Below are 16,047 nucleotides of genomic sequence, written 5' to 3' on the forward strand. Positions count from 1 at the left end.
CTAAGCTTATTTTTTCACCCTACAAATAGAAGCAAAACTCCATTTAATTTAATATGGTGTGCTCATCAAATGTTACCACCTTCCTAAATGTTTTCTATCCAAATTTTCAGGTATCCTGTTCCCCCCCCCTTTTGATAATTGAAAATGTGAATAATTGATTTCAAGCCTATTGTAATGACCAAGGGTCCCTTCTTGGTTAAGAAGAAAAAGAATTCAGAGCACAAGGTTGGGCTACAGTAATTTTCCCTGACTCCAGCACTGGAACTGCAGGCAGGAGAGGCAGATACCTTGGGATGGTGTCGAGGGACATGCTTTGAATAGAATAATAAAAATAATTGTATTTGTTAAGCACTTACTATGTGCCAAGCAGTGTTTTAAGCGCTGGGGTAAATACAAGTTACTCAGGTTGGGCACAGTCCCTGTCCCATATGGGACTCACACTCTTAATCCCCGTTTTATAGATGAGGTAACTGAGGCCCAGAGAAGTGAAGCGACTTACCTAAGGTCACACAGCAGACTTGGCAGAAACAGGATTAGAACCCACATCCTTCTGAATCCCAGGCCCGCTCTATCCAGTAAGCCACACTGCTTCACTGGATCAGAAAGAGGACACAGATTTCCCTCCCCTTCTTTCAGTTATCCAAAATATTTGGTTGTGAACATTTCAGATCCCAGAGTGGGTGCTTTAAGTTCTCAGAATTTTACAGATTTGATTTTATAAAATTAAGTATTTTATCAATAAACATCTTTGGAAGGAGTTAAATTTCTCATTTTTGTGGTTGGGGAGTGAGCATTGTAAACATTCCATCCGACTAGGTCATTTTCTGGCTAGAGCAGTATATATTCTGGGTTGTATGTATTTAAGCGTTCTTGTTATCAACATGTAATATAGAGGAAAAAGTGATTTGTATGGTATTCCTTAATCTGCAATGAAGGCTTACCAATGGAGAATAAGTCCAGGAAATTTAGGGGGAATTGTTAAGCCAAAATTATTTAAGGTCAGAAACAGTAAAATTATAGTGGAAAAAAAGGGAGACTGAGGAGAACAGGTGGACCTTTCTTGTATGAGGTGTTAAAGGAGTTGAAATTTTCGCCTCAGCAAGATGCTACCTTTCTTAGATCCCTGTTTCATTGTTTGGGGTGCTTGTTTTGGTGAAAGGATTTCTTATTTGCACATTTTGAAGAGTCATTCGGTTGTAGAAAGCATTTTATAACCCTAGTATATCCCTTCTCGAATCTTTTAAATGCGAGTAAATCTTTAAAACAAAAGTATGTACCGGACTTATTGTGACTTCCAGAAATGGCACTTTACTTATCTGCTTTTTTTTTTTCTTTTTCAAGATTTCAGACACAGAACTGGAAGAAGTAGTAAAAGTGGGCCAAGCAAGTGAAATTGCGCGGCAAACAGCTGAGGAATCCGGCATCACAAATTCAGCTTCCAGTACCCTTCTGTCCGAATATAACGTCACGAACAATAGCGTTGCTCTTCGAACACCCAAAACCCCAGCTGCACAGGATAGAATCCTGCAGGTAAGGTATATAGAATAAGAATATAGAATATTCTTGTATAGAATAAGCCCTGAATTGTAAAATAGAATACCAAATGCCTAGATTGCTGTTCTCTCTCTGTGTCCTAGTCCCGAACTTGGATTAGGCCCTAATACATAGTTATGCAAAGCTGTTTGTGTCCTTCCTTATTTAAAATTTTGTTCCATGAGTACGCTTCAGTTTTAGTTTAGTCGAATGGGCCCTTTAATCAAATTAATCTTCCTGAATTGGAAAAGTAATTCTGTCGATTTTGGTGGTCATTTTGGGGGGAGAAAGTCTGCTTTAGCTGAAATGTATAACTGAACTGAATCTACGGTTTCCTTTGTTATTTATTAAATGTATTTTAGGTGCCAGGCACTGGGATAATTATAAGGTAAACGGATTAGACGTAGTTATATTCCCTTTCCCTCCGGGTCAAACAGTCTAAATGGAGGTAAACAGATACAGAAGAATAACAGTGCACTAGAAAGCAACAGTAAATTTCAAAATCAATAAGTTAAGCAGGGTTGCTAGACACAGAAGGAAGGAAGAGTCCTCAAGTTCCTCCTTGCTCCAGGCCACAGTCTTTGTTTATAAACCAATCGGTGGTATTCTGTTGAGTGCTTGCTATGTGCAGAGCACTGTACTAAGCGCTGATGCAGGTACAGAATAAGCAGGCTGGGCACGGTTTAAGCAGAGGAGGGAGAACACGTACCTTACCATCATTTTACAGATGAGAAGACTGAGGCACAAAGAGATGTGACATGCTCTCAAGATGATGATAATAATTGTGGTATTTGTTAATAGCTGTCAGGCACCGCACTAAGCACTGGGGTAGATACAAGGTAATCGGGTTGGACGCAGTCCCTGACGCATATTGAACTCACAGTCTTAATCCCCGTTTTACAGATGGGGCAACTGAGGCCCAGAGAAGTGAAGTGACTTGCCCAAGGTCACACAGGAGACAAGCGGCAGAGCCGGGATTAGATCGCAGGTTCTCCAGCTCCCAGGGCCGAGCTCTTTCCACTTGGCCACGTTGCCTCTCTTGTGCGTCCGTTGCTCCCCTAGCAGTGTTTTAGAGGATCCGGTTGCCGCTGTGACTTGCCCACAGTCAAACAGCAGGCATGAGGCAGATCCAGGATTAGAACCCGGGGCCTCCGACTCCCAGGGCCGTGCTTTTTCCACCAGGCCACTCCGTTGCCCATTTCATGGAGGAGATCTTCATCCGTATTCTTTTAAAATGAAATTAAGCAAAGGGTTCTTCATCAGCAGTAGTAGCTCCATCAAATTCTGAGTGTGCAGTCTGTCACCCAGAGGTACATCATAGAGTTAGTTTATTCCTGGATGTGTGAATCTTCATTAAATGGCTGTTGGAGAACTTTCAGTGTTGGTGGCCGTTTGATCAATTAGGGCATCAGAGCACAATCTGAAAGGGAAAATAGTATATTACTCCCTCATTGACTAAGCTCCTTGAAGGTAATAATAATAATGTTGGCATTTGTTAAGCGCTTACTATGTGCAAAGCACTGTTCTAAGCGCTTGGGGGATACAAAGTGACCAGGTTGTCCCACGTGGGGCTCACAGTCTTAATCCCCATTTTACAGATGAGGTAACTGAGGCTCAGAGAAGTTAAGTGACTTGCCCAAGGTTACACAGCAGACATGTGGCGGAGCCGGGATTCGAACCCATGACCTCTGACTCCAAAGCCCGTGCTCTTTCCAAGGATCAGGGACTTGACTTCTGTTGTGCCTAATACACAGTAGGTGCTCAATAAAAAACTGATTATAAAGTTTTGTCTAGGGAAGGTGTAACTGAATTACACATGTCAGCCTAAATGCTGTAATCTGTTGAGTGCAAACTAACTGCATGACTTATTTTTGCTGCTAAGGACTTTAACTTTAATTCACTTCTTTGAACTTTGGTGGTTTAACAGGAAGCCCAGAATTTGATGGCTCTCACCAATGTGGACACTCCACTGAAAGGCGGTCTTAATACTCCCCTGCATGAAAGTGACTTCTCTGGTGTGACTCCGCAGCGCCAGATAGTGCAGACGCCAAATACCGTCCTGTCTACCCCCTTCAGGTACAGGAAATGGCGGGATTTTAGCCATTTTTTTTTTTTTAGTTTGTGACATAATGATATAAAGTTAATTTATCGTTCAGCTTGCCTTTATTTCCATTCTTCTTAAAAACATCTGGTGGGGCGGATTGGCCTTAATTTTCATTTTGTTACTTGATCTAAACAAGAATTGTTAATTTTCAGTGGGAAAACCCAAAGGCCAAAAAATCCTCGCCCACTCTGGAAAATCTCGGACAGCTGTGAAACAAAAATACATGCACCATTTCCCCTATCATGTAAATGATCCTGCAGGTGATTTGGGTACGAGAATTGCCTCTGCTGCTTCCTTTGGCACCCTCCTCCTCTCCCATCAATCCATCAGTCGTGTTTATCGAGCGCTTCCTGACACCAAAATAAGCGCCTGGTTATTTTGGTGCATATGGACACCTGCCAGACCGCTGCCAAGAAAAGGGAGAGGAAGTGAAACTGGAGATTGTCAGTTTTGCTGCTCGGTTGGAGGCCTTGCAGGGTCTAGATGGAGGAAGGTTCAAAATTTAGCAGAAGGAACTGTTGGCTCGTCCATAAATTTCAGGCAGCCGTGCAGGAATACCTCCCCTGGACAGTTGGGAATTGGTAAATGATGGTGAATAGACCCTGAAATTAGGCAGGTGCGTTTAGTGGTTATGTGACTTTTTCGTGGGGGAGAAATTATTCAGCACCCTATGACCTCTTTTTCAGAGACGGCAGCTGTGAAGCGTGGGCCAAAAAATATCCTGGCCCTTTTAACCGGCCACTGACTTCCATTCAGCTAGTCTGGAGGTCAGGAGATTTAGGTGGAGTAAAATCCATTTGCCACACACACTTCAATATATAAACAACATCAGTGCTTAGACAGAGAAAGCTGCAGAGCAAATAGGGAGAGGCCAGCTAAACCTCCTGACCTCCTCTAGATTGCTCATTATGGGCAGGGAATGTGTCTGTTATACCATTATGTACTCTCCCAAGCGTTTAGTACAATGCTCTGCACACAGTAAGCGCTCAGTAAATACGACTGACTGGCTGGCCTGAGGGAAAGCCACTGGCCCAGACCGCCTGTGGACTCAAGCCTCTTGTGCTCATGGTATACATGGTGAGCCTTTTACTAGCACAGTTGTCTATCAGTGTTGATAGAAAAATACTTTTCTCCTAAAGAGACTGTCCAGAGTACTGCTAGGAGTTAAGAGGAGTGGCATGATGATGTAGAGTCCTGTATAATGGCTCAGCTCTTTCCAGTATTTTATAAGTCTTAACAGAACAGGCGATTTTGAAAAATCGATGTTTCCCTCTCCGTTCCCTCTGCTTTTCTTCCGTCAAGGACTCCTTCTCATGGAGCAGAAGGCCTGACTCCCCGGGGAGGAATGACACCTAAACCAGTAGTCGGGACTACCCCGGGCAGAACTCCTCTGCGGGACAAACTGAACATAAATCCTGAAGAGGGGATGGCCGATTACAGCGATCCCTCTTATGCAAAGCAAATGGTAAGAAGCGGGTAAAGCAGGGCGGGGGCCGTTTGGTTTTTTTTTTTCCATTTGGTTCTCCCTGGTGCCTGTGGTGAAATTCCACGCGCCCTTACAAAGACAGTCAAAAGGGGAAGGGTGTTTTAAAGCCGTCTAGTTCGATGGAAACCTCCTGGACTGCAGATCCTATTTGAATTTCTGCCCTTAGGGAGAAATTAAGCTTAGCCTCCCTCCCTCACCATTCATTCATTCATTCAATCGTATTTATTGAGCGCTTACTGTGTGCAGAGCATTGTACTAAGGGCTTGGGAAGTACAAGTTGGCAACATATAGAGCTGGTGCCATTACCAGTCCACACTGGGGCTTGCTGTATGGGGTCCTGAGAAAGTAACCAACCGGTCGCCAAGGAGAGAGTCTTCTCCCTGTCCCCCGACACCAGGCCACACTCTTCAAGAGGGTGGGAAGCTGGGGAAGAAGTGCAGCCCACTCTACCAAGTCCCGACTCCAGTGCTTGGATAAGTGGGTGGGCACAACCCCAAATGTATTACAGGGAAAGTTGGGGTTGCCAGCGGGCACATGGTGCCGCCGAGCATCCCGTTGCCGGCAGAAGCGGAGTTTTGGTTTGGGCCTTCTCTCGCTCTCACCCAGCATATGCCCATCACAGCAGACATTCTGTCGCCTCCGTGGAAAATCGGTCACTCACGATGCCCCCCGAAAAATCCTGGACAAAATCGGTTAGCGGCCGAGGCGGGCATTTTAAAAAGGAGGGGCAAAATATCTCATTCTCTTTCAACAGGAGAGAGAATCCCGAGAACACCTCCGTATGGGGTTGATGGGCCTTCCTGCCCCGAAGAATGACTTTGAAATTGTTTTACCGGAAAACGCCGAAAAAGAGTTAGAAGACCATGAAGTCGATGACACTTACGTAGAAGATGCGGCCGATGTAGATGCTCGCAAGCAGGTAGGAAAACTGGTCTGTAAGAAAACGAAGAATGCCTCTTTCTTCTGGGCAGCGAAACCCTAAAGGAAAATGCAGAAAACTTTTAAACAGTCTGGAAGGGTTAAATGCATAGAATGCTGAAAAGTATACATTAATATGGGTATTTAAGTAATTTGGTTCGTTATAACGCATGGCCCCAAATCACTCTTTTTTTAAGCGTACATTCCCTTTTTTTAATTTTATTTACTTTTTTAAGTGTGCATTAAGTGGGCCATTACTTTTTCCGGGAGACTTGTTTTGAAGGTTATTCATATCAGAGGAGTTGAACATTTTTGTGTTTCTAGGCAAAGCCCTTGGGCTTGTTGGATTCAAAAGCGCCCCTCTCCTCCCTCTACTGCACTAATTGCCACCCAGCTAATGGGGTTATTACTAGATCAGAGTGGTGGGCAAAATGAAGAAGGCGGATAATTAAAAATTGACAAGCATTTTTGCAGAAGAGTAACTAATGCCTCAAGACTGAAATGTAGTCGCTTCTTTGATACTTCCCTGAATCCAACTTTACTGCGGTCTTAAATCACAGTAATGTTTCAAAACCATATTGAGGAGTTGTGAATTTTTTTTGTTTTTTGAACAAAATGTTTTAGGCTATCAGAGATGCCGAGCGAGTAAAAGAGCTAAAGAGGCTACACAAAGCTGTTCAGAAAGATCTGCCCCGGCCCTCAGAAGTAAGTGTTGAAAGTTACTGCATCCAGGCAATGATCTGCTACTTGTTTTGCAAAGGAATATATCACAGTCAAAAAAAAATTCCCCTGAGCAGAGACTGTTCTGATAATAATAAGGATTAAGGTATTAAGCTCTTACTGTGTGCCAAGCACTGTTGCTAATAATAATAATAATAATAATGATGGCATTTGTTAAGCGCTTACTATGTGTGAAGCACTGTTCCAAGCACTGGGGAGGATACAAGGTGATCAGGTTGTCCCATGTGGGGCTCACAGTCTTCATTCAATCATATTTATTGAGCGCTTACTGTGTGTACAGCACTGTACTAAGCGCTTGGGAGAGTACAATACAACAAGCAGACACATTCCCTGCCCACAGCGAGCTTACGGTTTTGGGGGGAGACAGATATGAATACAAATAAAGTTACAGATATGTACATAAGTGCTACAGTGCTCCATCCACAGTAGGCACACAACAAATGCCCCGGATAAAGTTTTTTTTTTTTTCAAATTATTGCAGCTCCTATTATTAAACAGCAAAATCTAGAAATGAAGGGGAAAAAATCATTTTTCCAGGGTAACATAGCAGTTCCCCACAATGTATTAGAAAACAGAAAAAGAAACATTTGCTTCTGTTTGAATTAGAACTGGGATTAGATTTTAGAGTTGCTTGGAAAAGTTAGTGACACTCAAGACGGTTCTCAGATACTGTTTTTGATTGTTTTAAATATACCTCCCTTTTGTTTAGGTCAATGAAACTATCCTAAGACCCCTAAATGTGGAACCACCTCTAACAGACTTACAGAAAAGTGAAGAACTAATTAAAAAGGAGATGATCACAATGCTTCATTACGATCTCCTACACCACCCTTATGGAGACCAGGCTGCCGGTAAAAAAGGGAAAAACGTAGGATTCGGAACCAACAGCACAGAGCACGTAACTTACCTGGAAAGCACTCCCTATGAAAAATTCTCCAAAGAGGATCTCAGGAAGGTACGGCTTAGCTGGATATTTGTATCTCGAGTAGAAGTGTCTTGGCCCCTGTGCCATTTGCCTTGAAGAAAGAATTGTTTGCACCCAGTGCGTTCGTGACACACCGTATCCTTCGCTCTATTTTCTGAGCTTTTTTACGGTATCTGTTAAGCGTGCACCATGTGTCAAACACCGTTCTAAGTGCAGGGTAGGTGTAGATATAAATTAGGTCAGACACAATCCTCGCTTGGGACTCACAGCCTAAGTAGGAGGGAGAACAGGTATCCCCATTTTACAGGTGAGGAACCTGAGGTCCGGAGAAGCGAAGCGACTTACCCAAGGTCACTCGGCCACACTGCTTCTACAAGCTAGCTGGTTGGGTTCGCGGGAAGGCTCCCTGTGGAAGCCTTTGAAATCTCACATTCCTCTGAGGTTGTCGTGAGCGCTGACATCGTGCACAGCAGTAGAAAACGCCTGCCAGAGGGAAACACAAATCAGAGAGCAGTTACTAACTTTAGCTGCTGGGGTTTTATGGGGAAGATCTGTCTCGTGAACACTGTGGTGTCTGCTTTGTGCACACACTGTATTACGGTGCTATTTTGAATACCTGCTACTCCGCAGGCATATCAAAAAATCATAAGCTTGGGGGCTTTTTTTTTTCCCTCAAAGTGACGCCTGTCTGCTGACAACTGTTGGCTGCTCAAGATGGAAAACCAAAAGAAGAACATTTCTTTTTCAGTGAATGGAGATTTTGCTTTGAGGAGACCAGCTTGCATGCCAACTGAAATCTTGACTTCATTGGCAAAGTTTTTCTACTTCTGTGCATTGCAGTTGTATTGTTGTATCGTACTCTTCCAAATGTAGTACAGTGCTCTGCACAAAAATACCTCTGATGGGGGGTTGACTGTGCATCGTTTTGTTTTAAAAAGTGAGCTGTAAGATGTCTGTTTTGGGGCCAAAGATGATAGATTGCCTCATGATTCAAAAGATAGAGTTGTCAGTTCAGTACTGGCAATTTTTGAGTTTCAGTTGGCCTCTCTCCTGGGTCAGTTCAGCAGAAATGAGATTGAAATGGGTGTGTTCTTTTAAAAAAAATACCTTATTCATCTTTCCAACACACCTCTGAACCTGGGAGTGGAAGAATCAATCGTATTGAGCATTTATTGTGTGCAGAGCACTGTTCTAAGCATTTGGGAGAGTACAGTATAACACAGTTGGCAGACATGTTCCCTGCCCACAATGAACTTACAGTCTAGAGGAATTTAATGGAGAGGAGATATCCGTCCAGGGGGGTTATCGGCATGGAAGTGGTAGAAGCTAAACTCACCTAGGCGGTTTCGGAGTTTATCTTTTCAGTACCTTTCTTTGAGCACTTAGCTCATCGGTCTTTGTGCTTTTCAATCAATCAATCAATCGTATTTATTGAGCGCTTACTGTGTGCAGAGCACTGTACTAAGCGCTTGGGAAGTACAAGTTGGCAACATATAGAGACAGTCCCTACCCAACAGTGGGCTCACAGTCTAAAAGTCTAAAAGTCTTTCGTTTTCTGTGTATAATTTTTGTATCAGAAATTCTTTGCTTTCACAAGGCCCTGGAAAAATTAGTGACTGAAAAATATCCCCGTACCTCGGTCATAGGGGGTATTTGTGGTATTCAGTCCTCCTCATTACTTTTGCAGGCACAAGACCTCCTGGCCCAGGAAATGGAAGTGGTGAAGCAAGGAATGAGCCATGGGGAGCTCTCAAATGAAGCCTATAACCAAGTATGGGAGGAATGTTACAGCCAGGTTTTATATCTCCCTGGACAGAGCCGCTACACACGAGCCAACCTGGCTAGCAAGAAGGACAGAATTGAATCATTTGAGAAGAGATTAGAGGTGAGTGCCCTTTTTTTACTGCTTTAACAGTACTACGCAATGCTTGTTTCATTCTCTGATTAGTCTTAGGGATAAGCAATCATAATACACACACACACTTCACTTGGAAGGTGCTTTAAATTTAGAATTAGAATGGTATTCCTGAATCCCATAGTGAAAGCTGTATTGAACCAAAATCCCAGACCATGGCTGAACTCAACCAGACACGCCTTTCCCCCCCGCCCCATTTGTGTTTAAGCACTTACTGTGTGCCAGGCACCGAATTTGTCACTGCGGCTTACACAAAGATTGGGTCGGGCCCAGTCCCTGTCCTGCATAGCTCTCAATCTTAATCCCCATTTTAGAGATGAGGTAACTGCAACGCAGAGTAAGTGAAGTGACTTTTCCAAAGTCACACAGCACCCAAGTGGTAGCTTCTGGATTAGAGCCCCAGTTCTCTGACTCTCGGGCCACGCTGCTTCTCTTGTTGTTCTGTAGTGGTCCAAGTGGAAGCCCAGAACAGTGCTTGGCACATAGTAAGCGCTTACCAAATAGCATCATTATTACATAGGCATCTGAATAGGAGAGATTTCTCACAGATGTGATAGTGGGAGACTCTCATCTTCCCCGATCCAAAGGATCTGGGTTGGGAGAGGAGACAAGCGGATCTGACCCAGGGTTTGCTTTGGCTGCCTTAGACCTGGATGAGGCCATGTCTCTTTCCTATTCTGAAAAGCGCTTATTCGTGGAGCATGTTTTTCTGTTCGTGAACTAGACCAAACTAATTCTCCTCAGCACGGTTTTGGACTTAGAAGAGCTGCCAGTCTTTCAGTCCCAGAAACTTAAATCTATCATCCCCACTATATATCCCGTGCTCTTCTGTCAGATCTCAGTGGAGCTTAGACATAACTCGGGTTTCTGGCAGAGCAGTGGAAAACAGGGTGGGGATCTAAGATAAACCGAACAAAAGCTCTGTTATGTGTTGCAGGGTGACTGTTGTGTTCCTTTGGCTTTTTTGTTGCTTGTGTGGCAGGAGTTGGGTTGGCAGGTATTGGCGATACGATAGGCTGATCAAATGTCCTTAGATGATATTTTCCCCACAACTCTGTACTGATTCTATTCTTTTATCGTTTTGTTTTTGGGTTTTTTTCCTGTGGTTAGATTTTGCCTGGGGAAGTAATCTGGGAACTTTCAAAAGCATGTTGGGGGAAAAAGATTTGCTTGGGGGGATCTTCCTTCCGCTTTTCATGAGAGCAGACCTGGAAAACGGAGCCATAAAACTTGGACTCTCTTAAGTCCTAACTATTCGTAGTTCCTACAGATTTTAAATGGTAATGCAGAATAGGGATCTGTTACCTGAATTGCAGTTTCATAGTTTTCTATGCCTGGGAAATTAGAACATTCCAATTGGAATTTCATAGCATGAATACAGTCTATTCTTTTATCGTTTTGTTTTTGGGTTTTTTTCCTGTGTTTGGATTTTGCCTGGGGAAGTAATCTGGGAACTTTCAAAAGCATGTTGGGGAAAAAAGATTTGCTTGGGGGGATCTTCCTTCCGCTTTGCATGAGAGCAGACCTGGAAAACGGAGCTATAAAACTTGAACTCTCTCAAGTCCTAACTATTTGTAGTTCCTACAGATTTTAAGTGGTAATGCAGAATAGGGATCTGTTACCTGAATTGCAATTTAATAGTTTTCTGTGCCTGGGAAATTAGAACATTCCAATTGGAATTTCATAGCATGAATACAGTCTAAATGTTCTGTGTTTTAGACACCCAGAATGCTGTAACTAGATCAGTTTTATGCCAGGGGTACACAAACTATGCTCTCCAGACTACCAGGTTGCTGGTCTCCAGTGATCCCTCTAACAAAGAAGGGAATTGCTTACTGGGAAATTGATGAGATACTTCTGCCAGGTGGAGATTAAACCATTTAAGCGATACCCCCCAAATCCAGCGCTTAGAACAGTGCTTTACACATAGTAAGCACTTAACAAATACCATCATTATTAAATCATTCTTTGTGCTTTGCCCAAATTTTGTACAATTGGCAACTTGAAAATGTCATTAGAAACCCAAATAGCTAAAAATCACATTCAGAGGGATGGGAGAAGTGTGGGTGTGTTGAAAAGAGAAACAGAGTTGTTCTTCAAAATAATAATAATAATGGTATTTATTAAGCGCTTACTATGTGCAAAGCACTGTTCTAAGCGCTGGGGAGGTTACCTGGTGATCAGGTTGTCCCACGGGGGTCTTACAGTCTCAATCCCCATTTTACGGATGAGGTAACTGAGGCACAGAGAAGTGACTTGCCCAAAGTCACACAGCTGACAATTGGCAGAGCCGGGATTTGAACCCCTGACCTCTGGCTCCAAAGCCCGGGCTCTTTCCACTGAGCCATGCTGCTTCCCAAATCTTATCATCAGTAACTATCTGTTTTGACATAACAACTGGAAAACATCCACAAACCACTGATGTCTGAGTTTAAAAGGGCTGAGGGACTCTAACTGATGAGCAGCAGAGTAGCGTAGCACGAGTCCTTTCTCCTTGCGAACCAATTTTCACTTTCGTGAACCTTATTTTTCGTTGCGTGTTGTTTTTTTATCATTTTTCTAATAGTTACCCTAGTTGTAGTCAATGAGTTCCAGCAGAGTGCACTGTCGGGCCGTGCTGTGTACCACAACGACGGACGCAAAAATAGAACTTACGATCTTTAAAACCATATGTTCAGCCGGGCAACGATCATTTTCTAACGGACAGTCAGCGTGTCAGTGCAGTTCAAATTAAGATTCAGAGCAAAGCTGAGGCCCAGGGCTTTGGAAAGCCAGAGTGCTCGCTTTTTGTTCGTGATATTTGAAGCTTTCTGATGTACTAATGCTAGGTAAGTCTCTGGGAGGTAGGATGTGTGTGTTTAACCAGGAGTGGCACTCGAATCCCAGCTCTGCCACTGGCCTGCTGTGTGACTTTAGACAAGTCACTCACCCTCAGTCCCCTCCAGAGTAAAGTGAGGCCAGGATACGAACTCTCCCCACCTGTTTGATTCTGAGCCCGGGTAGGACAGGGATTGAGTACAATTTGATTATCTACAATCTACCCCAGTACTTTGCAAACGGTTTGGCACGTAGTAAGTGCTTAAGATTCTGTTATGATTATTACTGTCACTTGAAAGTGGCTTTTCACCTTTTCTTGAAAACATTATACTTATGCATTACAGTAAGTAGTGTCTTTGCATAAGAGCAATCAATTTAAAAGAACAGTAAACTATTTGTACCCTTACTGATAGTGTTTAATACAGTGCTTTGCACATAGCAAGCGCTTAACAAATGCCATCATTATTATTATTATTATATTTTATATAATATATAATATATTCATATAATATATTATTATATATTTATTATTATATAATAATAATGATGGCATTTGTTAAGGGCTTACTATGTGCAAAGCACTGTTCTAAGCGAGGGGGATGTTACAAGGTGGTCAGGTTGTCCCACGGGGGGCTCACAGTCTTCATCCTCATTTCACAGATGAGGGAACTGAGGCTCAGAGAAGTTAAGTGACTTGCCCAAGGTCGCACAGCAGACAAGTGGCAGAGCCGGGATTAGAACCCATGACCTCTGACTCCCAAGCCCGGGCTCTTTCCACTGAGCCACGCTGCTTCTCTATTCTCTATTATGATGATGATGGAAAAGAAACCCACCGGGGAGGTTTTTCCAGAGAATTTGGCTTGAGTGTGCTCAGTTTACTCTGATAGACAACCAAGAAAACCACTGATACCAGGAGTTGGATTTTTTGGTTGTCATATACTTCAGAAGTACAGTCCCCAACGCCAGGTGTTCCGAAGCGATTTGCCCCTTTTAGTTCCTCAATAATGTCTTGTATTCTGTACCCGACTCAGTAGGGCCTCAGTTTTCTGGCTCCCTGCAGTGCGGATCTTTGGGGAAACTGGACGAGGTAGGTTGAATTAGACAAGAAGCAGCACCCTGAGATATCGAAGTGCCAGAATGCTTCTCCCTTATCTGCACTTCACTTAGAGGTGAGCAGGGCAGAATGCTGAGGGGTCCCCTAGTTCCTCATGTATCTCTGAGCTTCTGAGGTGGCACATCTGATTTTACTTCCAGGGACTTAAAATGAGGCCTTGTCGAGACGATCTCATTTCCTGGACCTCCCAGGGCGTCACTTTCCCTTTCTCTCAGAGTCCACGGTGATGGAGAGTTTCACAGGAGGTCGAACACAGAAATACCTCAGCATTCTCTCCTCCTTGATGCTCATCCAGAGGCGGAACTGTCCTCCTGCCCCTATTTTCCCCAGAGACAGCATGGGCAGAGGAGAGAGCTGCCTGGGCTAGTAGTGCCCTGGACCTGAATAAAGTAGATCCTCCCATTTCTTTGGATTGGGTTCAGTCCTGTGCTAGCTGGAAAAATGAAGTTTGCCTGGATAGTTAAAATGGCATACCATTTACATTTCAAGGGAAAGTTAGTGACATTTTTTTTTTAATTGGCTCTCTTGCCAAAATGGGCTTGCCAAGTAGGTTTCTGCCAGTTTTAGCTTTGAAGAGTAAGTTAATGCCGGCTTGCTGTGCGTAAATATTTTATTTCAATTGTGGTCGTTCTTTCGTCATTTCAGTTGATTGCTAAATTATAAATGTTATTGAAAGTCTGGGGGGGGGGGAAAAAAAGCCTCCAGTTACATTGTATACATGAAGGAGCATAAATGAGTTAGCCATTCCCCAGTCAGATTTCCAAATGCATCATTTTCTGGGTAAGCACAAGGCACGTTGGCTACGTTCACTAGTATTTCTTTGAACTTTTGTACATAGAGGGAGTGAACAGAATGCTTACTTAGCTAGACCCTAGAGCATTTTGCTTTTTAGTGTACCAGGATAGCCTGGATTAAGGTTCTCTAGAAAACCCAAAGGGTAATGTCCTCCTTAAACCGATTTTCCCCTAATAGCGCTCAGCCTGGAGTTTGTGGTAGAAGTTGATGAAAGGAGTACTGTGTCTCAGTCCATGTAGTAAACTTGTCCATTCTTGGTTTTGATATCTGAAGCCTAAACTAGTGACTATCTCAGGTTGGCGGTACCCTGTTACAGCGTCACCGTTTTAGGAAACAGGAAGCGCAGAAAGAATTTGAAATATTTGAAGTTGGTAAAGCTTTGCCTTTTCAGCAAAAATTAGGGAACCAATACTTGTATGTTTGGTGGAAGGAATTTCCAGTAGTTGTTCAAACGAGAGCGGCCTAACTTTAAACCTGACTTGTAATAATATCCAAAATGCTGTTCAAAGAAGTGCGCCTGGGAAGGTTGAAAGTAGGTGTGAAAGTAATGCTGACTGTGTTTCACTGTCTGGTTAGTTTGGCATACAGGAAACCATTTTCTTTTGGAAAAAAAAAAAGTGACAGCTTACCAAAGAAAAAAATGTACTCCATAATGTATTGCTTCGTTTCACCCCCAAAAAACTTAAAACCTTCATTGGAGTTCATTTAGTATTTTAAATGTACTGATAGCCCCATAGGAAGAAATGAGATGGTCAGTAATCTTTGGGGACACAGTATGGTAGAGCACTTGGTTTGAGGATGATCCTGCCAGATGTGAAACTCTTGCTGCCTTGCGCCCTTTTCCATGAAAATAGTCGGACACCATTCCCGGCTCCTTGCCCTGTGGGGGAAGTGTTGCTCCGACACCAGTGGGTAAGAGGGCGGGAAGGTATGTCCTACCGCCTGCAGGACAGGTCCTTACGGTTTGGCTTTTTCCTATGGTATTTGTAAAGTGCCTACTATGTGCCAGACACTAGTAATAATGATATTTGTTAAGTGCTTACTATGTGCCAAGCACTGTTCTAAGTCCCGGGGGAGATACAATTTAGTCCAGTTGGCCACAGTCCCTGTCCTACATGGGGCTCACAGTTTTAATCCCCATTTTGCAGATGAGGTAACTGAGGCCCAGAGAAACGAATTGACTTCCCCGTGGTCACACAGCAGGCAAATGGAGTTGAAATGAGAACCCGGGGCCTCTGCTTCCCGGGCCCACGCTCTCTGCACTAGGCCACACCGCTCCTCTAGGTTCTTGGAGTAATGGTGAAGGCCAGGGCTGAGCCACCCTCTCTGTGTCCCACCCTCCGGCATCCACTGGCACACAAGCAGCTTAGATAAAGGAACGGAGGGCATCTGTGGTCCTGGAGCCGAATATTTCCGAGCCCTCAACACAGACACGCTAGCTTCATCAGCTACTCGTGCTGAGACCAGACCAGAACAGAGGTCAGCAAGGCGGAGACCGAAATCCTGCGGGGCAAATATAATCACGAGCAGGAGAAATGGGCAGCATCAGCCAAAGCACCTTACCCTTAGAGAAGCATCATGGCCTAGGGGATGGAGCCCGGGCCTGGAGTCAAAAGGACCTCAGTTCCAGTCCCAGCTCTGCCACGTCTGCTGTGTGACCTTGGGTAAGTCCCTTCTCTTCCGTGGGCCTCCGTTCCCT

General features: G+C 43.8%; 1 protein-coding gene across 1 annotated transcript in view; it reads left to right on the forward strand.

Annotated features, from left to right (window-relative positions):
• CDC5L (cell division cycle 5 like) overlaps positions 1 to 16,047 on the forward strand; it is a 41,203-nt gene that overhangs the window by 16,224 nt on the left and 8,932 nt on the right. Inside the window, exons 8-14 of the mRNA XM_038750999.1 lie at positions 1,342 to 1,530; positions 3,461 to 3,609; positions 4,940 to 5,102; positions 5,878 to 6,042; positions 6,666 to 6,746; positions 7,492 to 7,737; positions 9,395 to 9,592. Of these exons, the coding sequence (XP_038606927.1) occupies positions 1,342 to 1,530; positions 3,461 to 3,609; positions 4,940 to 5,102; positions 5,878 to 6,042; positions 6,666 to 6,746; positions 7,492 to 7,737; positions 9,395 to 9,592 (1,191 nt within the window). The remainder of the gene's footprint in view (positions 1 to 1,341; positions 1,531 to 3,460; positions 3,610 to 4,939; positions 5,103 to 5,877; positions 6,043 to 6,665; positions 6,747 to 7,491; positions 7,738 to 9,394; positions 9,593 to 16,047) is intronic.

The sequence above is a fragment of the Tachyglossus aculeatus genome, chromosome 9, assembly GCF_015852505.1.
Source record: "Tachyglossus aculeatus isolate mTacAcu1 chromosome 9, mTacAcu1.pri, whole genome shotgun sequence".
NCBI lineage: Eukaryota > Metazoa > Chordata > Mammalia > Monotremata > Tachyglossidae > Tachyglossus > Tachyglossus aculeatus.